Raw genomic sequence first — 18,779 nt, 5'->3', positions numbered from 1 at the left:
TCCATGAAGACCAAGGAGGTTTTCCAATGCCTCACAAAGAAGGGTACCTATTGCTAGTTAAATATTAAAATAAAGAAAAATCAGACATTGAATATCCTTTTGAGCATAGTGAAGTTATTAATTACACTTTGGATGGTGTATCAATGCACCCATCACTACAAAGATACAGGCGTCAGTTCCCAGAGAGGAAAGAAACTGCTCGGGGATTTCACCATGAGGCCAATGGTGACTTAACAGTTTAATGGTTGTGATGGTTGAAGACTGAGGATGGATCAACAACATTGTAGTTACTCCACAATACTAACCTAAATGACAGAGTGAAAAGGAGGAAGCCTGTACAGGACAAAACATATTACAAAACTGTTTGCAATATGTCACTAAAATAAAACTGCGAAAAGTGTGGCAAAGAAATGTAACAATGTCCTTAGTACCACTCTTCATATTTTCAATCATGGTGGTGGCTGCATCATGTTATGGATATACTTGTCATAGGACTAGGGAGTTTTGTAGGATACAAATAAATGGAATAGAGCTAAGCACAGGCAAAGTCCTAGAGGAATGTTTTCTAACAAACTGGGAGACAAATGCACCTTTCAGCAGGACAATAACCTTAAACATAAGGCCAAATACTCACTGGAGTAGTAGATGACATTTAATGTTCCTGAGTGGCCTAGTTACAGTTGTGACTTAAATCTTCTTGAAACTCTATGGCAAGACTTGAGAATGGCTGTCTAGCAATGATCAACCACCAACTTGATACAGCTTGAAGAATTTTTTTAAAGAATAGTGTGCAAATATTGTACAATCCAGGTGTTCAAAGCTCTTACGCTTACCCAGAACACCTCACAGCTGTAATCTCTGCCAAAGGTGATTCTAACGTGTATTGATTCAGGGGTGTGAACACTTAAATGAGATTTCATTTTCAGTACATTTCTTTGAACATGTTTTCACTTTGTCATTATGGGGTATTGCGTGAAGATGGGTGAGGAATAAAATCAATTGACTCCATTTTGAATTCAGGCTGTAAGGCAACAAAATGTGGGATAAGTCGAGGGGTATGAATACGCAATGTATAGGCTACTGTAGAAGCGGTTGATTTTCCTGTTTATAAAAGAAAAACAAGCCGGAGTTGAATGTGGGATATTGAAAATATTGTAGGAGTTATACGATCAGGTCGATATTGCTCTTTAGATCTACGAGATAGGGAGATGTTTTGATACTGCTCTGTTAAATATCCCCCAAGAATTGTAACACGGTTAAATAATTAAACCCCCTAAATTTTGACATGATGTATCTGTACATCTGCTTCGTGTTCTAGGTATCCAGGAGTTTCCAGAAAATATCAAGAACTGCAAATTCCTGGCTATCGTTGAAGCGAGTGTGAATCCCATCTCCAAGTAAGTTCGGTTCAAATACTTTAAAAGCCACACCTGTGTATTTACCCACACACGCCGAAGGATATGACTACGGCCTTGAAATGTTCATTTCGTAAACACCTTTGGCTAGACCAGTCACGAAATAAGGCCCCTCGTGTTCATTGTTCTCACTGACTTAAGTGAATGTTTGCTCTTGTCAAATGTGATTTTCATTTGGGCTAATGCTACCACTGACAATGAGTAAAGATCCTATTCATAGCAAGATGGTTCAAAAAAGATATTTCTTGGGAACAGCAAAAAGTTGGCAGACATATACTTTCCATTACAAAGATAAACGTTTCCCAAAGGGGAAATTGTCTTGGACACTGGACACACAATACTTTTCTGTAAAATAATAAAACCTCTTATTTGCGTGACATTTGTGTACTTTTTTGCATTTTTCTTCTGTACTGTTAGGAGCTAGTGTAACAAGCATTCTGCTGCACCTGCTAAAACGTGTGCCAAACTGTGTACGTGACCATTAAACTTTGATTTGAGTTTTATTGATATATTTTTCTGCCTGACTCCTATGCCACATTTAGCCGAGATGTGCGTAGATACAGTAATTTGTCTCTTTTTTTTATGGTTCTTTTAAAAATAAAATAATAACACTGTCCTACAACTAATGGCCTGTATTGTTTCGTCCGACTCCTGTGCGTGTCTCCAGTTTTATTTCCTCTGTCTTTACAATGTTAGTGATTTATGTTAGTGACGTGATCATGTTGCTCCTGTCTCCCCTGCAGGCTCCCAGAGGGTTTCACCCAGCTCCTCAGCCTATCACAGCTCTACCTGAATGACGCCTTCCTTGAGTTCCTTCCAGCCAGCTTTGGCAGGTAAGACATCAGACAATCAATCAATCAATCACAATTCATATACACTGACTGTACAAAACATTAGGAACATGTAATTTTTCATGACATAGACTGACCAGGTGAATCCAGGTGAAAGCTATGATTCCTTACTATTGTCACCTGTTAAATCTTCAGTCAGTTTAGAAGGGAGGAGACAGAGGGTGAATGGGCAAGACAAAAATATTTAAGTGCCTTTTGAATGGGTTATGCGTCAAGAACTGCAACGCTGCTGGATTTTTCAACCCGAAACAGTTAATCGTCTGTATCAAGAATGGTCCACCACCAAAAAGACATCCAGCCAACTTGACACGAGTGTGACAAGCATTGGAGTTGGAGTCAACATGGGCCAGAATCCGTGTGGAACGCTTTCGACACCTTGCCCCGACAAGTTGAGGCTGTTCTGAGGGCATAAGGGGAGCAAACCTCCAAAAGCAAATACACTGCATTTGTTGACCTTAGTACACAAGTGCTCACATGCAAGGAAGCAGGCAGGTATTGAAAATGGATTCAAGGGGTGAAAGTTTAGTCACAAAAAATAGCATGACAAGGTACTGTAGGTTATTCCCTCGAGACAGGAAGCTGTTACCTTATAGTGATGTTGGAATGATGGGCATGAATCCATGTTTTCTTATCTCATCTTCAGAGTTGGGGACCTTAACCTCCCCATGGAAATGTTTTAAACTGGGAATGTGCCTGCGTTACAGTTGCGCGTGCGTTGCAGTTGCACGTGCGTTGCAGTTGCGCGTGCGTTGCAGTTGCGCGTGCGTTGCAGTTGCGCGTGCGTTGGTTGCAGTAGCGTGTGTGTGTGTTGTAGTTGTGTGTGTTGTCAATTGCTTCAACTTTCACACACCCCTGTCTCTATAGAGACTAACTCTTTATCATATAACTCATCTCTCCCAGGGTGAAGATCACAACTGTATATACATATATATATGCATTTGGAAAGTTTTCAGACCCCTTTACGTTTTCCAAATGTTGTTACTTCAATTGTTATTTTTCTTCTTTTCATGAATCTAAACACAATACCCCATAATGACAAAGCAAAAATAGTTTTGTAGATTTTTTTGCAAATGTATAAAAAAAACATAAAACAACTTAAATCACATTTACATAAGTATTCAGACCTTTTACTCAGTACTTTGTTGAAGCACCTTTGGCAGTGATTACAGCGTCGAGTCTTCTTGGGCATGATGATACAAGCTTGACACGTGTATTTGTGGAGTTTCTCCCATTTATTCTCTGCAGATCCTCTCAAGCTCTGTCAGGTTGGATGGGGAGCAGCGCTGCACAGCTTTTTTCAGGTCTCCAGAGATGTTCGAAATGGGTTCAAGTCTCGGCTCTGGCTGGGCCACTCACCAACATTGTCCCGTGACACTTGGCATTCAGGCCAAAGAGTTCAATTTTGGTTTCATCAGAACAGAGAATTTTAGGTGCCCTTTGGCAAACTACAAGCAAGGCTGTCATGTGCATTTTACTGAGGAGTTCTGCAGAGATGGTTGTTCTTCTGGAAGGTTCTCCCATCTCCACAGAGGAATTCTGGAGCTCTGTCAGAACTCTTCTTGGTCACCTCTCTTCTTGGTCACCTCCCTGACCAAGGCTCTTCTCCCCTGATGGCTCAGTTTGGCCGGGCGTGTCTTGATGGTGCCAAACTTCTTCCATTTAAGAATGTATTTTTAAAACGTTATTTAACCTTTATTTAACCAGGCAAGACGGTTAAGAACAAATTTTCTTTTAAAATGACGTCCAAACCCGGACGACAATAGGCCCATTGGGCCCCGCTCTATTTGGACTCTCAATCACGGCCGGTTGTGATAGAGCCTGGAATCAAACCAGGGTCTGTAGTGATGCCTCTAGCACTGAGATGCAGTGCCTTAAACCGCTGCGCCAAGTTGTAGTAACATCTCAACGATGATCAATGGGAACAGGATGCAGCTGAGCTCAATTTTGAGTTTCATAGCAAAGGGTCTGAATACTTATGTAAATAAGGTATTTCAGTTTTTTGTTTTTGTAATACATTTTCAAAAGATCTACAAACCTGTTTTCGCTTTGTCATTATGGGGTATTGTGTGTAGACTGAGGAACATGTTTTATGTAACCAATTTCAGAATAAGGCTGTAACGTAAGAAAATCTGGAAAAGGGGAAGGGGTCTGAATACTTTCCGAACTTACTGTAAGATATAGTATGTAATCATGGCTAGATCATATAGGTTTATGACATGGGAGGAAACCTTGCTACTGACCTTATGTAGCTTTCTCTTGGGCTCAGTTCCCCCACTTTACAGCTGAATCACAGCTGGGTTTCAAACTAGCAGGAGTCATGTGGAATCTTGAATTACATATCTGTATGGCTCACATCGTTGGTCAGGCCCCAGTGATCCAGCTCCAGGATAAGCCTTTGTTTTTAGACAAAACCATCCAGTAAAACAACACTATCCCATGTCCCTGAAGGCTGGTCAATAGATTTCACTTTGAGTATACACAGTGAGTGTTATGTCATTGACTTGTATTCTATCTCTCGCTCTCCTCTTCCTCTCTCACTCTCCCTCAGGTTGACTAAACTGCAGATCCTAGAGCTGAGAGAGAACCAGTTAAAGATGCTGCCAAAGTAAGTTCTCTGTCTCTGTTTCACATGTTGCTTTCCCCATATCAAAGCCCTTGCAGACCTCACAGCTCACAGTCCACGGACGAACAAGAGGTGGCTCTTTGTGAGCAACCATGTTTGTGGGAGGGAAAAAAAAGGACAAGTGCCTTTCTATTGTCCTCTATCTCGCTCTCACTTTTCTCTCCCTCTCTCCCCTACACACTCTTGCTTTCTCAATCTCTCTCACTTTTTCTCTGTGGCATTGAATTTCACCGTATGGAATTTTAATTTACCAGACCCATATGCATTGGGTGCGTAACTGGATTAGGGCGCCCACCCACGGTGCTCAGAATGACCGAACTCGCATTTCGATTATGGAAATTCATCTTAACAGAACATGCAAGTCGAGGACGCAATGCCGCGTGTCCTTACCGCTCACTTTGAAGCTGTTAGAATAACTGTCCACATTTACTTTTCCTCAGCCAACAAGACGAGTAATGAACAGCTAAATCACGAGCCTTTGCAGGCGGAGCGCGAGTTAAGTTTGGGGAAGTACATTTTCACCATTAAAAAAATTCACCTTTTATAATAAAGCATTGCATGCGTCATCACATTTGCGGACATATGTGATGAGTAGATTGGATAGTCATACTTTAGGCAAATAATAAAACTCAATCACTGTTGGCAAAAAAAGTATTGTTCAATGCATGGCTGAGCATGTATAGTGTAGAGACCTGGGCTATAGGCTATATCAGAAGTTTCTTTCTTTGCACAGGAAAAACACATTTCATGCAGTTATAGTTCACTTTATCTGACTGGAGACATAAGCAGAATCTGTTTTTATTATGGCAAATTACAGGGTAGCCTACTCTGCTGACACTGATAAACAGATCAATAAAAACAATGTCCATATAAGAGGCCAATGAGAAGGAGAGAGATGCGTGGAATGACGTTCATCTAAACTGGAGGAGGAATGATTGTCCGAAAACAAACCTTTAAGTGGCACTGACCCAACACCGATAGTGGATATGCGCAGTGAGCGCTCATCGGGGATATGGCCGATGCTCGCAGCTGGTGCCAATAAGATTGGCTTTTAGGCCTACTGTTCGCTCAATTAAGTTGAGAATTTTGATTAATGTAAAAGTCCATCTTTTTTAGTTGTCTTCTCTTTACAGCAATAGCCTTTTGCTTTCCGAACTGTACTGAACAAAAATATAAAAGCAACATGTAAAGTGTTGGTCCCATGTTTCATGAGCTGAAATAAAATATCCCAGAAATGTTCCATAGCCACAAAAAGCTTCATTCTCTCAAATTCTGTTCACAAATGAGTTTGCATCCTTTTTTAGTGAGCATTTCTCCTTTACCAAAGATAATCCATCCACCTGACAGGTGTGAGGGAGCACGCAATTGGCATGCTGACAACTAAGCTATTGCCAGAGAATTGAATGTTAATTTCTCTACCATAAACAGACTCCAACGTCGTTTTAGAAAATTTGGCAGTACGGGAGGAGCAGGTAAGCAGCGTGGGGGAGCGGCACTCCAAAATACAAACATTTCTGATAAATATCTTATATTGCAAAAAGGCTGTTCTCCTGCCCTACTAATGAACATTTCCCAATACCTCGCGGTGTGCAAAAAATCCAGAAAATGTGCTATTAACAACTTTGAGCTTACCCAACCTGGAGAAGCTGGATAAATCACAGCCTGTGGGATCTGGAATCTTTCATTGACCAATACTACCATTCCGACTGCGACATGGATTGTGGGGATTCCTTAACTCAGGCTGGCCATAATAAAGCATGATACCGGGATCTCTGCCATAAAGCCTGCCAAAAGATTTAGGAACTCATCCAGTGACACGGTGGATTTAAACAACTCCACTGGCAATGACGTCAGCGCTTCCAAAGTAAGTGTTCTGGTCTGCATAACTCAGAAGCTGTCTGTTTTTAGATGAATTGAGAAAGAACCCAGCTGACCTCAACATTGCCATCGCTTTCAATAACAAACAACTTGAGGATATGCTCAAAGAGAATAAAACGCTAAGGGGCACTGTTGACAAATTGGAAATCAAAGTAAACAATGTTGACCGTGACAAGAGTCCTTCAAGAGACCGTGCTAGATACGCAGTATGAGGGGATAACTTAATATTCTCTGGCACTGAAAAGGTTAAATCTAGAAACCGTGAGGCGTCTGTGCGCGAGTTCATATCTACTAATCTGACAATTTCACAAGACCAGCGACAATGAATTACATTTTAACTAGTGCATAGAATAGAAAGCACATCCCACCACGGCCCGTGCCCCATAGTAGCTTGTTTTCAGCAGAAAATCAAGGTACAAAGAAAAGGAAGTCCGCTCAAAGGCACAAACTATGGAATGAACGACCAGCTCCGTAAAGAAATCAGTTTTTTTTTAAATGCAGACAAATGAGTAGAAGCTTCTCTATGGTGGTTGATAAACTGTACAGTACCAGTCAAAAGTTTGGACACCTACTTGTTCAAGGGTTTTTCTTTATTTTTACTAGTGAAGACATCAAAACTATGGAATAACACACGGAATCATATAGTAACCAAAAAAGTGTTAAACAAATCGAAATACACTACTCAAAAAAATAAAGGGAACACTAAAATAACACATCCTAGATCTGAATGAATTAAATATTCTTATTAAATACTTTTTTCTTTACATAGTTGAATATGCTGACAACAAAATCACACAAAAATTATCAATGGAAATCAAATTTATCAACCCATCGATGTCTGGATTTGGAGGCGCACTCAAGATTAAAGTGTAAAACCACACTACAGGCTGATCCAACTTTAATGTAATGTCCTTAAAACAAGTCAAAATTAGGCTCAGTAGTGTGTGTGGCCTCCACGTGCCTGTATGACCTCCCTACAGCGCCTGGGCATGCTCCTGATGAGGTGGCGGATGGTCTCCTGAGGGATCTCCTCCCAGACCTGGACTAAAGCATCCGCCAACTCCTGGACAGTCTGTGGTGAAATGTGGCGTTGGTGGATGGCGCGAGCGATGATGTCCCAGATGTGCTCAGGTCTGGGGAACGGGCGGGCCAGTCCATAGCATCAATGCCTTCCTCTTGCAGGAACTGCTGACACACTCCAGCCACATGAGGTCTAGCATTGTCCTGCATTAGGAAGAACTCAGGGCCAACCGCACCAGCATATGGTCTCACAAGGTGTCTGAGGATCTCATCTCGGTACCTAATGGCAGTCAGGCTACCTCTGGCGAGCACATGGAGGGCTGTGCGGCCCCCCCAAAGAAATGCCACCCCACACCATGACTGACCCACCTCCAAACCGGTCATGCTGGAGGATGTTGCAGGCAGCAGAACGTTCTCCACGGCGTCTCTCACATGTGCTCAGTGTGAACCTGCTTTCATCTGTGAAGAGCACAGGGCGCCAGTGGCAAATTTGCCAATCTTGGTGTTCTCTAGCAAATGCCAAACGTCCTGCACGGTGTTGGGCTGTAAGCACAACCCCCACCTGTAGACATCAGGCCCTCATACTACCCTCATGGAGTCTGTTTCTGACCGTTTGAGCAGACACATGCACATTTGTGGCCTGCTGAAGGTCATTTTGCAGGGCTCTGGCAGTGCTCCTCCTGCTCCTCCTTGCACAAAGGTGGAGGTAGCGGTCCTGCTGCTGGGTTGTTGCCCTCCTACGTTCTCCTCCACGGCTCCTGATGTACTGGCCTGTCTCTTGGTAGCGCCTCCATGCTCTGGACACTACGCTGACAGACACAGCAAACCTTCTTGCCACAGCTCGCATTGATGTGCCATCCTGGATGAGCTGCACTACCTGAGCCACTTGTGTGTGTTGTAGACTCCGCCTCATGCTACCACTAGAGTGAAAGCCTCGCCAGCATTCAAAAGTGACCAAAAAATCAGCCAGGAAGGAACTGAGAAGTGGTCTGTGGTCACCACCTGCAGAACCACTCCTTTATTGGGAGTGTCTTGCTCATTGCCTCTAATTTCCACCTGTTGTCTATTCCATTTGCACAACAGCATGTGAAATGTATTGTCAATCAGTGTTGCTTCCTAAGTTGGACAGTTTGATTTCACAGAAGTGTGATTGACTTGGGAGTTAAATTGTGCCGTTTAAGTGTTCCCTTTACTTTTTTGAGCAGTGTATATTTTTTATATTTGAGATTCTTCAAGTAGCCCACCTTTGCCTTGATCACAGCTTTGCACACTTTTGTGATTCTCTAAACCAGCTTCATTAGGTAGTCACCTGGAATGCACTTCCATTAACGGGTGTGCCTTGTTAATTTGTGGAATTTTTTTCCTTAATGCGTTTGAGCCAATCAGTTGTGTTGTGACAAGGTAGAGGTGGTATACAGAAGCCCTATTTGGTAAAAGACCAAGTCCATATTAAGAGAAATGACAGTCCATTACTTTTAAGGCACGAAGGTCAGTCAATTCAGAACATTTCAACAACTTTGACAGTTTCTTCAAGTGCAGTCGCAAAACCATCAAGCGCTATGATGAAGCTGGCAATCATGAGGACCACCACAGGAAAGGAAGACCCAGAGTTACCTCTGCTGTAGAGGATAAGTTCATTAGAGTTAGCAGCATCAGAAATTGCAGCCCAAATAAATGCTTCAGAGTAAAATTAACATACCCATCTCAAGATTAACTGTTCAGAGGAGACTGATTGAATCATTGCTGCAAAGAAACCACTACTAAAGGACAACAATACCCGCAGTCCGGGTCTTGACCGGACTGCGGTTCGGCGTTGTAACTGACTTCAGTGGGCAAATGCTCACCTTCAATGGCCACTGGCACGCGGGAGAAGTGTGCTCTTCATGGATGAGTCCCGGTTTCTACTGGGGCCGGCAGATGGCAGACGGTGTGTATAGCGTTGTGTGGGCAAGTGGTTTGCTGATGTCAACACTGTGAACAGAGTGCCCCATGGTGGCAGTGGGGTTATGATGTAGACAGCCATAAGCTATGGAAAATTAACATAAGTGCATTTTATCGATGGCAATTTGAATGTACAGAGAAACCGTGCCAAGTTTCTGAGGCCCATTGTTGTGCTATTCGTCTGCCGCCATCGCCTCTTGTTTCAACATGATAATGCACGGCCCCATGTCGCTATTCCTAGAAGCTGAAACTGTCCCAGTTCTTCCATGGCCTGCATACTCACAAGACATGTCACCCATTGAGCATGTTTGGGATGCTCTGGATCGACGTGTACGACAGCGTGTCCCAGTTCCCGCCAATATCCAGCAACTTCACACATCCATTGAACAGGAGTGGGACAACATTCCACAGGCCACAATCAACAGCCTGATCAACTCTATGCAAAGGAGATGTGTCCTGCAGCATGAGGCAAATGGTGGTAACACCAGATACTAACTGGTTTTCTGATCCAAACCCAACTTTTGTTTTTAAGGTATCTGTGACCAACGGATGCATATCTGTATTCCCAGTCATGTGAAATCCATAGATTAGGGCCAAATGCATTTATTGTAATTAGCTGATTTCCTTATTTGAACTGTAACTCAGTATAATCTTTGAAATCGTTGCATTTATCATTTTGTTTAGTGTATATTGTAGCCTGACTAGTTATCGGTTTAGCTATTCTTAGCATGTATTCATTTTTTTGTCATGTCCCCAAAAACTTTACACTGACACTCGCAAATACTGAAAGGCCATACAAAGTTGATTTCCTTTTTGGAAAGATTCAAATTAATAATTTAACCAACAAAACAAACGACTCACTTCGCCATTGTGTTCCTTGGGAATCTGCTCAATCGCGTTGTCAAATTTTTGAATCACGAACAGTAATTTCTTTTTAAATGATTGGATGTAGCCTTTTTTGGATTATGTGGCAGCAATACTTCCAGTTGATTTGGACTTCCAATGTATGGGACATTGCAGCTCAGTAGATGCTAGTCAGCCTGCACACAAAACACTTCTAAGGTAGTTAAGATACAGTTGACTGTACTATAATGGCCAGTTCCTGGAAGAAAACGGGGAGAAAAGTCATGTAAAAATCATGAAATTCTGACCGTAGCTCCTGATCTGTTTCATCTTTTGAAAGCCTCTTCTTTCACATTAAAAACAATGATTATTAAGAGGATCCAGAGGGCCGCAGGTGGTTTTGAAGTCTCCCTTTTTCTTTCTGTCTCGCTCTTCCCCTCTGCTCGGTCTCGTTACCTCACTCTCTTTCTCTACCCTATCTCTGTCTAATTGAAGCCTATCCGGTGTATCTAGGTCCAGTTCTTCTGTTGTCCCCTAGCTGACTGGTCCTCTGTGTTCTGTGTCTGAGACAGCAGCCAGGCCTGTTAGGGGCTGGAGCTCTGACAAACAGAAGGCCTAATGGCAGGATGGATGCCAGAGACGCACAAGCATCCCTGGATATAAATAAACACATACACATAAAATGCGTAGGCACACACACACACACACACACACACACACACACACACACACAACTGCACGTACGCACCGTCACGCGTTCCTCTTCTTACTCATTTATTCCTCTGGGACCCTGTACCAAACCTAGTGTCTCTGACAGCAGCTCTGAAACAGCCTGGTAGAGCAGGAATGCATGCTTTCATCAAGCCTTCTTTCTCCATATCACGGTCCGAATACACAGGCCGTATTTTTATATCGACCTCAACATTTATTACGACACCAAACCCAGAGATTGCCATGAAACCGGCACGTTGTGTAGTTTGAGTGTACAGACAGGTACATGGTATGGATTATAAGTGGGATGTTTTGAGCAGCAGACAAAACAGCCTCCACAGGGGGCAGCGCGTAACTGTCAAGGGTAGCGCCGAGCTGCGTTTGGATTGACGGGTGTTTTGAGGACGAGGGCTGTGTTCCAAACGGCACCTTAATCCCTTCATAGAGCCCCATGGGGCTCTGGTCAGAAGTAGTGCACTATAAGGGGAATAGGGTCCATTTGCGACGCAACCCTAGAGGTTTATCCTCACTGAGAAACCATCGCCTATCACATTCTGTCTCGTGTTATAGGTCGTGTTTTAGATTTTGTTTGTCTTAGTAACACATGCAATAACACGTTATATGTTATACTCATGTAATTTAGCTTATGTCGTATAGCGTCCAGTTCTCTTGTATCTATATGCGTCGATCGACACAGCATGGATCTGTAGCACCTGTCAGTGAAGTGGGATGGATGTTGACCAGATGATCTCATGGTTGTTAAATCGCCCATCAATATCTTGCCACAAGTCTGTCACTAGATGCATATGAATTCCCCCAGACCTGAAAATCTATTGCTGCCAATTTGTTAGAAATCGATAAAACTCTGAATGAAAAGCAAGCCTGGATATGGAGTAAAGTTAGACCAGCATCAATTCCAGGACGTTATTTGAACAAATGTCTTTGGCATGCGTCAACATTTTTCATGGCCCCCTGGTGTAACATAACCATATCTGTGTCAAATGTTTGCGATGCTTTTTCCTGTGACGAAATCGGCCTTAAATGGGTGAGAAGGAGACCTGGGAGTGAGCCTGCTATAACAGGGCCCTTGTGTGATATAAAGCAGTATTTATTGTTTTATTATTTTAAGAAACTAGACTACAGGGACGCGAGGTGAACGTTTGTATTCAGACCCCGTCACTTTGTCCACATTTTGTTACGTCGCAGCCTTATTCAAAAATGTATTCAATTGTTTTTTCCTCATCAATCTACACACCCCATAATGACAAAAACGAAAACATGTTTATATAACATTTTTTTTGCAAATGTATTCAAAATTTAAAAAACGATACCTTATCTACATCAGTATTCAGGCCCTTTTGCTATGAGACTCGAAATTGAGCTCAGGTGCATCCTGTTTCCATTGATCATCGTTGAGATGTTTCTACAACTTGATTGTAGTCCAACTGTGGTAAATTCAATTGATTGGACATGATTTGGAAAGACACACACCTGCCTATATAAGGTCTCACAGTTGACAGTGCATGTCAGTGCAAAAACCAAGCCATGATGTCGAAGGAATTGTCCATAGAGCTCCGAGACAGGATTGTGTCGGCATGGATCTGGGGAAGGATACCAAACGATTTCTGCAGCATTGAAGGTCCCCAAGAACACAGTGACCTTCATCCTTCTTAAATTGAAGAAGTTTGGAACCACCAAGATAATTCCTATAGCTGGCCGCCCAGCCAAACTGAGCAATAGTGGAGAAAGGCCTTGGTCGGGGAGATGACCAGTGGTCACTCTTATGGTCACTCTTACAGAGCTTCAGAGTTCCTCTGTGGAGATGGTGGCCCTTCTTGAAGGTTCTCTCATCTCTGCAGCACTCCACCAATCAGGCCTTCATGGTGGAGTGGCCAGACGAAAGCCACTCCTCTGTAAAAGGCACATGACAGGGGTGGTGGTGGCAGCATCATGCTTGTGGGGATGTTTTTCAGCGGCAGGAACTGGGAGACTAGTCATGATTGAGGCAAAGATGAACAGAGCAAAGTACAAAGCGATCCTTGATGAAAACCTGCTCCAGAGTGCTCAGGACTCTGACTGGTGTGATGGTTCACCTTCCAACAGGACAATGACCCTAAGCATACAGCCAAGACAATGCAGGAGTGGCTTTGGGACAAGTCTCTGAATGTCCTTGAGTGGCCCAGCCAGAGCCCGGGCTTGAACCCGATCAAATATCTCTGGAGAGACCTGAAAATAGCTATGCAGCAACGCTCCCCATCCAACCTGACAGAGCTTGAGAGGATTTGCAGAGAAGAATGGAAGAAACTCCCAAGTTACAGGTGTGCCAAGCTTCTAGCGTCATACCCAAGAAGACTCGAGGCTGTAATCACTGCCAAAGGTGCTTCAACAAAGTACTGAGTAAAGGGTGTGAAGACTTATATAAAAAAAACTGATATATCACATTTACATATATAAATTTGCAATTTCAAAAATCTGTATATGTTTTGTCATTATGGGCTATTGTGTGTAGATTGACGAGAAAAAAAACACAATTTAATCCATTTTAGAATAAGGCTGTAAAGTAACAACATGTGGAAAAAGTCAAGGGGTCTGAATACTTTCCAAATGCAGTGTAAATGGATGAGTGCACAGCGAGCAGGCACGTACAGTAGTAGTGTGCGGGTGAATACTTTCCAAATGCAGCGTAAATGGATGAGTGCACAGCGAGCAGGCACATACAGTAGTAGTGTGCGGGTGAATACTTTCCAAATGCAGCGTAAATGGATGAGTGCACAGCGAGCAGGCACGTACAGTAGTAGTGTGCGGGTCAGCTGTTGGTTTACCTGCACCCGCCAGGAATGGCTAATAATCCGCAGCCGACCAACTATGTGATAATCTGAGTCCCAACCCGCTATTATAGAAAATGCACTGTCAGGGACTGCAGAATGTTTTTATTGACAGGGGGTGTAGGATTTATTTTGCCTGATTTAGATATGTTTCTGCTTCTAATTTGTATAATCTATAATTACATTTCATGCAGCTCCTCTTCTGTCCTCGTATGTTGCCCTGGAAGACTAAATTAACCCTTGCTCACCAGGCCGTCATAAATCGATAGAATGAGTGCTTCAATCTAGTTGACATCGGTAAAGTTCTCTGTCATCTCTGTTTCTTTCGTGGTGCAAATACGTTTAGGGACAGGAGAAAATACAAAAGCAAACTTTTTTTTAAATAAAACTGCAAAATGTTTAAATAACATCAGTTTGACAGGTTGTAAGGAAATGGAAAGCTCTGAAAACGACCCAATAGAAAGCTCTGAAAACGACCCAATGGAAAGCTCTGAAAACGACCCAATAGAAAGCTCTGAAAACGACCCAATGGAAAGCTCTGAAAACGACCCAATGTTTTTGATAAGATTTCAGTTCAGCTTGGGTGCATATTCTATTATAGAATATCAGCTTTTATGATGCTGATAAAGACAGCACCTCTACAGACGGTATGTTACTGCACATTTGTGTTTGTCTTAAGATGCTGGAAGAGAATCATATTTCTCCACTCTTTGTTCCAGAGAGAACATTTTTGCCTACATTTGGTGTATCATTCATTTTACCGCAAGTAAATGCTTTATTCTGCAGGAGTTCATATTAAGGCTATGTAAGAGGTTATAGACCTACAGTCAGTGTCCAGATTTCCGTTTCCATTTAACCCATACATACCCATCGGTACAGTAGGCTACAGGTCCCTTGACGTGCCATAGGTCAATATGAATTCCCCGTCATGTGACAGTTGAATTTGTACAGCGCCTCACAATCATCACACTTAACGTACAGTAGCTGGCACTGCTATCGTCCTCTTTTACCACTTCACCAAATCTTTCCTCAACATTACTGTTCTGGCCCTCCCTTCTCTTTATTTTCAGCTCTTCATTTCACAGCTTTACTCTCATTGAATTCAACTCTGACATTGTCTTTTTTTGCCTCTTTGGTTCCCAGAAGCATTTGGTGATTGGAGTGAAGGCTATTTGGCTCGTGTACAGTTAGGCCCTAAAGCTTAGGCTTATACACTAATGCCACATAACCTATAAAAAAAAATGAAAGAGAACCTCAATGGAGCCTGGAATTTTTTTTATGGTATTCAACCAGCTCACCCTTAATCAACACAATATTTCATTACCTTAGACCCGCCCACCCCGCTGATATAACCGCAGGGACTGTGGGTTATGAGTTAACCCGCACATCACTAACATACAGTGCATATAGAAAGTTAGCCGCGAGCGGGACAACTTCCGGGGAAACTGGAGGGTGCGCAATTCAAATAAATAATCATAAATATTATGGATTTTAAACATTTATGTACATGTGTCTTATTTTGGCTAAAAGCTTAAATTCTTGCTAATCTAACAGCACTGTTTGATTAACAGTAGCTATTACTGTGAAAACATGCCATGCGATTGTTTGAGGATGGCGCCCCACATCAAAATATTTGTCCATGCATGTTTCATGCATTCACAAATAACGATTAAATATTCACTTACTTTTTGATAATCTTCATCTGAATTGTCATCCGAATGGTCCCAACTGTAGTGTTGTTTTTGTCAGATAAAATCCTTCTTTATATCCCAAAAAGTCCATTTAGTTGGCGCCATTGATTTGAGTCATCCACTCGTTCAACATGCAGAGAAAAATGAATCTGAAAATCTACTCCTAAACTTTGTTTCAACAAGTCAAAATATGTTTCTATTTTCTCTTCAGATATCCTAAAATGTAATCAAACTATAATATTTCTTAACGGAAAGAACTATGTTCAATAGGGAGATGATTTTAGCAGGTGCGTAATGTCTTCAAGTCGCACGCAAACACGATTTACCAAGACTGTCCTTCTGCTCAAACTGATATTTCTTATTTGTTTTTGAAGTTACAAGCCTGAAACCTTGAACATAGACTGCTGACACCCTGTGGAAGCCATAGGAATAGCATCCAGGGAGCTAATTGTCTTACTCTTGCATTTCTAAGAGGAAAATCTCCAAAAAGAAGTTTGAATTGTTTTTTTCTTTGGATTTTCTTCATATCTATTGTGTTACAATCTCCTACATTATTTTAATGTTTCTACAAACTTCAAAGTGTTTTCTTTCCAACGGTACCAATTATATGCATATCCAGGCTTCAGGGCCTGAGCTATAGGCAGTTTACTTTGGGCATGTCATTCAGACCGGAAGTAGAGACAAAAGGGGCCTAGCCCAGCCCTAAGAAGTTAAAATATATATTTATTTTTTTACCCCTACACAACCTACTCCACATTTTCAAAGTGAATGAATATTTTCCACAAAAGAATTACAAATAAAAATGAAATATCATAATTGGAAGTCTCCGTCCCCTGAGTTGATACCTGGTGGAAGCACCTTTGGCAGCTGGGAATCATTTGGAATAAGAATTGACCAACTTTGCACAATTTTTAGGGCAACATACACTGAGTGTATAAAACATTAGGAACACCTTCATAATATTGAGTTGCACCCTTTTTTGCCCTCAGAACAGCCTCAATTCGTTGGGGCATGGACTCTTCAAGGTGTCAACAGTGTTTCACAGGGATGCTGGCCCATGTTGACTCCAATGCTTCCCACAGTTGTCAAGTTGGCAGGATGTTCTCTGGGTGGTGGACCATTCTTTATACACACAGGAAACTGTTGAGCTTGAAAGCAGCGTTGCAGTTATTGACACGCTCATACCGGTGTTCCTGGCACCTACTACCACCTACTACCACACACCGGTCAAAGGCTCTTCAACTTTTTGTCTTGCACATTCACCCTCTGAATGGCACACACACACACACAATCCATGTCTCAATTGGCTTAAAAATCATTGTTTTGCCTGTTTTCTCCCCTTCATCTACACTGATTGAAGTAGAGTGAACAAGTGGCATCAGTAAGGCATGACTTTCACCTGTTAAGTCTGTTATTGAAACAGCAGGTGTTCCTAATGTTTTGTGTACTCTGTGTATATCCATTTGTTTTTGTCAATTTGCTCAAGCTCATTACATTTGCTTGGTAATAATTGATTGACATCAATATTCTTTTAAAGCAGATTTGGGTCAAAACTGAGACTAGACCACTCAACATCTCTTGTCTTTACCTGGACTTTGCTCCTTTCATATTTATTTTGATCCCCAGTCCTTGCCGATGATGAGCATCAAATCAAATGTTATGCGTCACATGCATGTGTTTTAGCAGATGTTATTGCGCGTGTAGCGAAATGCTTGTGTTTCTGTCTCCAACAGTGCAGTAATATTAAACAAGTAATATCTAAAATATAAGAATATATAACTGTTTAGATGAGCAATTTCAGAGTGACATAGACTAAGATACAGTAGAATAGTATAGAATACACTATATACATATGAGATGAGTAATGCAAAATATGTGAAGATTATTAAAGTCTCTAGTGTTCCAATTATTAAAGTGGCCAGTCATTTCAAGTCTATGTATATAGGGCAACAGCCTCTGTGCTAGTGATGGCTTTTTAACAGTCTGATGGCCTTGAGTTAGAAGCTGTTTTTCAGTCTCGTTCCCAGCTTTGATGCACCTGTACTGACCTCGCATACCCATAACATGATGCTGCCACCATGATACTTGGAAATACTCAAGAATCAACAACATTGCATTCACTCCGTTACTGGCCTCTATGACAAAGTGAAAAGGAAGCCTGCGTTTTTTTAAAATCCAATCCAAATGATCCATTCTGTTTGCAACAAGGCTGTTAAGTAATACTGCAAGACATCACAGCAAATAATTTAATGTTTTTGCCTAAACTACAGGGTTGGGTCAAATCCAACAGCACAGAGTGAAACCTTATTTTATTTTCAAGTATTGTGTTGGCAACACCATGTTATGGGAATGCTTGTCTTCGGTAGGGACTGGGGAGTTTGTCATCAAAAGTAATATGAAAGGAGTTTGAGGAAAACCTGCCTCAGTTTTCTGAAAACCTAATCCTGTGGTGGTTGTATTTTTCAGCAAGACAATTCTACACATTTTAATGCCAAAGACATGCCAAGAGGTGTTGAGTGGTCTACTCTCAAACCGGACTTAAATATGATTGAAAATCAGAGACAAGGTTTATATATTGCTGTGCGTCAATGATTCCCAACCTAATGTAATGTGCTTGAGCAAATTTGACATAAACAATGGCTGTATGTTGCCCTAAGAGTTGTGCAAAGTTGGTAGAACCAAATGATTCACAGCTGTAATTGCTGCCAAAGGTGCTTCCACCAATTATCTCAGGGGGATGGAGATTTAGATAGATCTGCAGATTATGCACAGATACTGTCAGACCTGGGCCCTGACAGTAAATCTCAGTAAGACCAAAATAATGGTGTTCCAAAAAAGGTCCAGTCACCAGGACCACAAATACAAATTCCATCTAGACACTGTTGCCTTAGAGCACACAAAAAACTATACACACCTTGGCCTAAACATCAGCGCCACAGGTAACTTCCACAAAGCTGTGAACGATCTGAGAGACAAGGCAA

The 18,779-nt window shown here is 42.0% G+C and overlaps 1 protein-coding gene across 5 annotated transcripts in view; it reads left to right on the top strand.

Annotated features, from left to right (window-relative positions):
- The window catches only part of LOC135544658 (erbin-like), a 119,872-nt gene that overhangs the window by 64,256 nt on the left and 36,837 nt on the right, over positions 1-18,779 (top strand). For all 5 annotated transcript variants that reach the window (XM_064972442.1, XM_064972443.1, XM_064972445.1 and 2 more), the window contains 3 exons: positions 1,319-1,397; positions 2,159-2,248; positions 4,815-4,871. In XM_064972442.1, the coding sequence (XP_064828514.1) occupies positions 1,319-1,397; positions 2,159-2,248; positions 4,815-4,871 (226 nt within the window). The remainder of the gene's footprint in view (positions 1-1,318; positions 1,398-2,158; positions 2,249-4,814; positions 4,872-18,779) is intronic.

This window comes from Oncorhynchus masou, chromosome 8 (assembly GCF_036934945.1).
Source record: "Oncorhynchus masou masou isolate Uvic2021 chromosome 8, UVic_Omas_1.1, whole genome shotgun sequence".
NCBI classification, from domain to species: domain Eukaryota; kingdom Metazoa; phylum Chordata; class Actinopteri; order Salmoniformes; family Salmonidae; genus Oncorhynchus; species Oncorhynchus masou.
The sequence above is the reverse complement of the archived record's forward strand: the minus strand, read 5'-3'. Positions and strand labels throughout refer to the sequence as shown.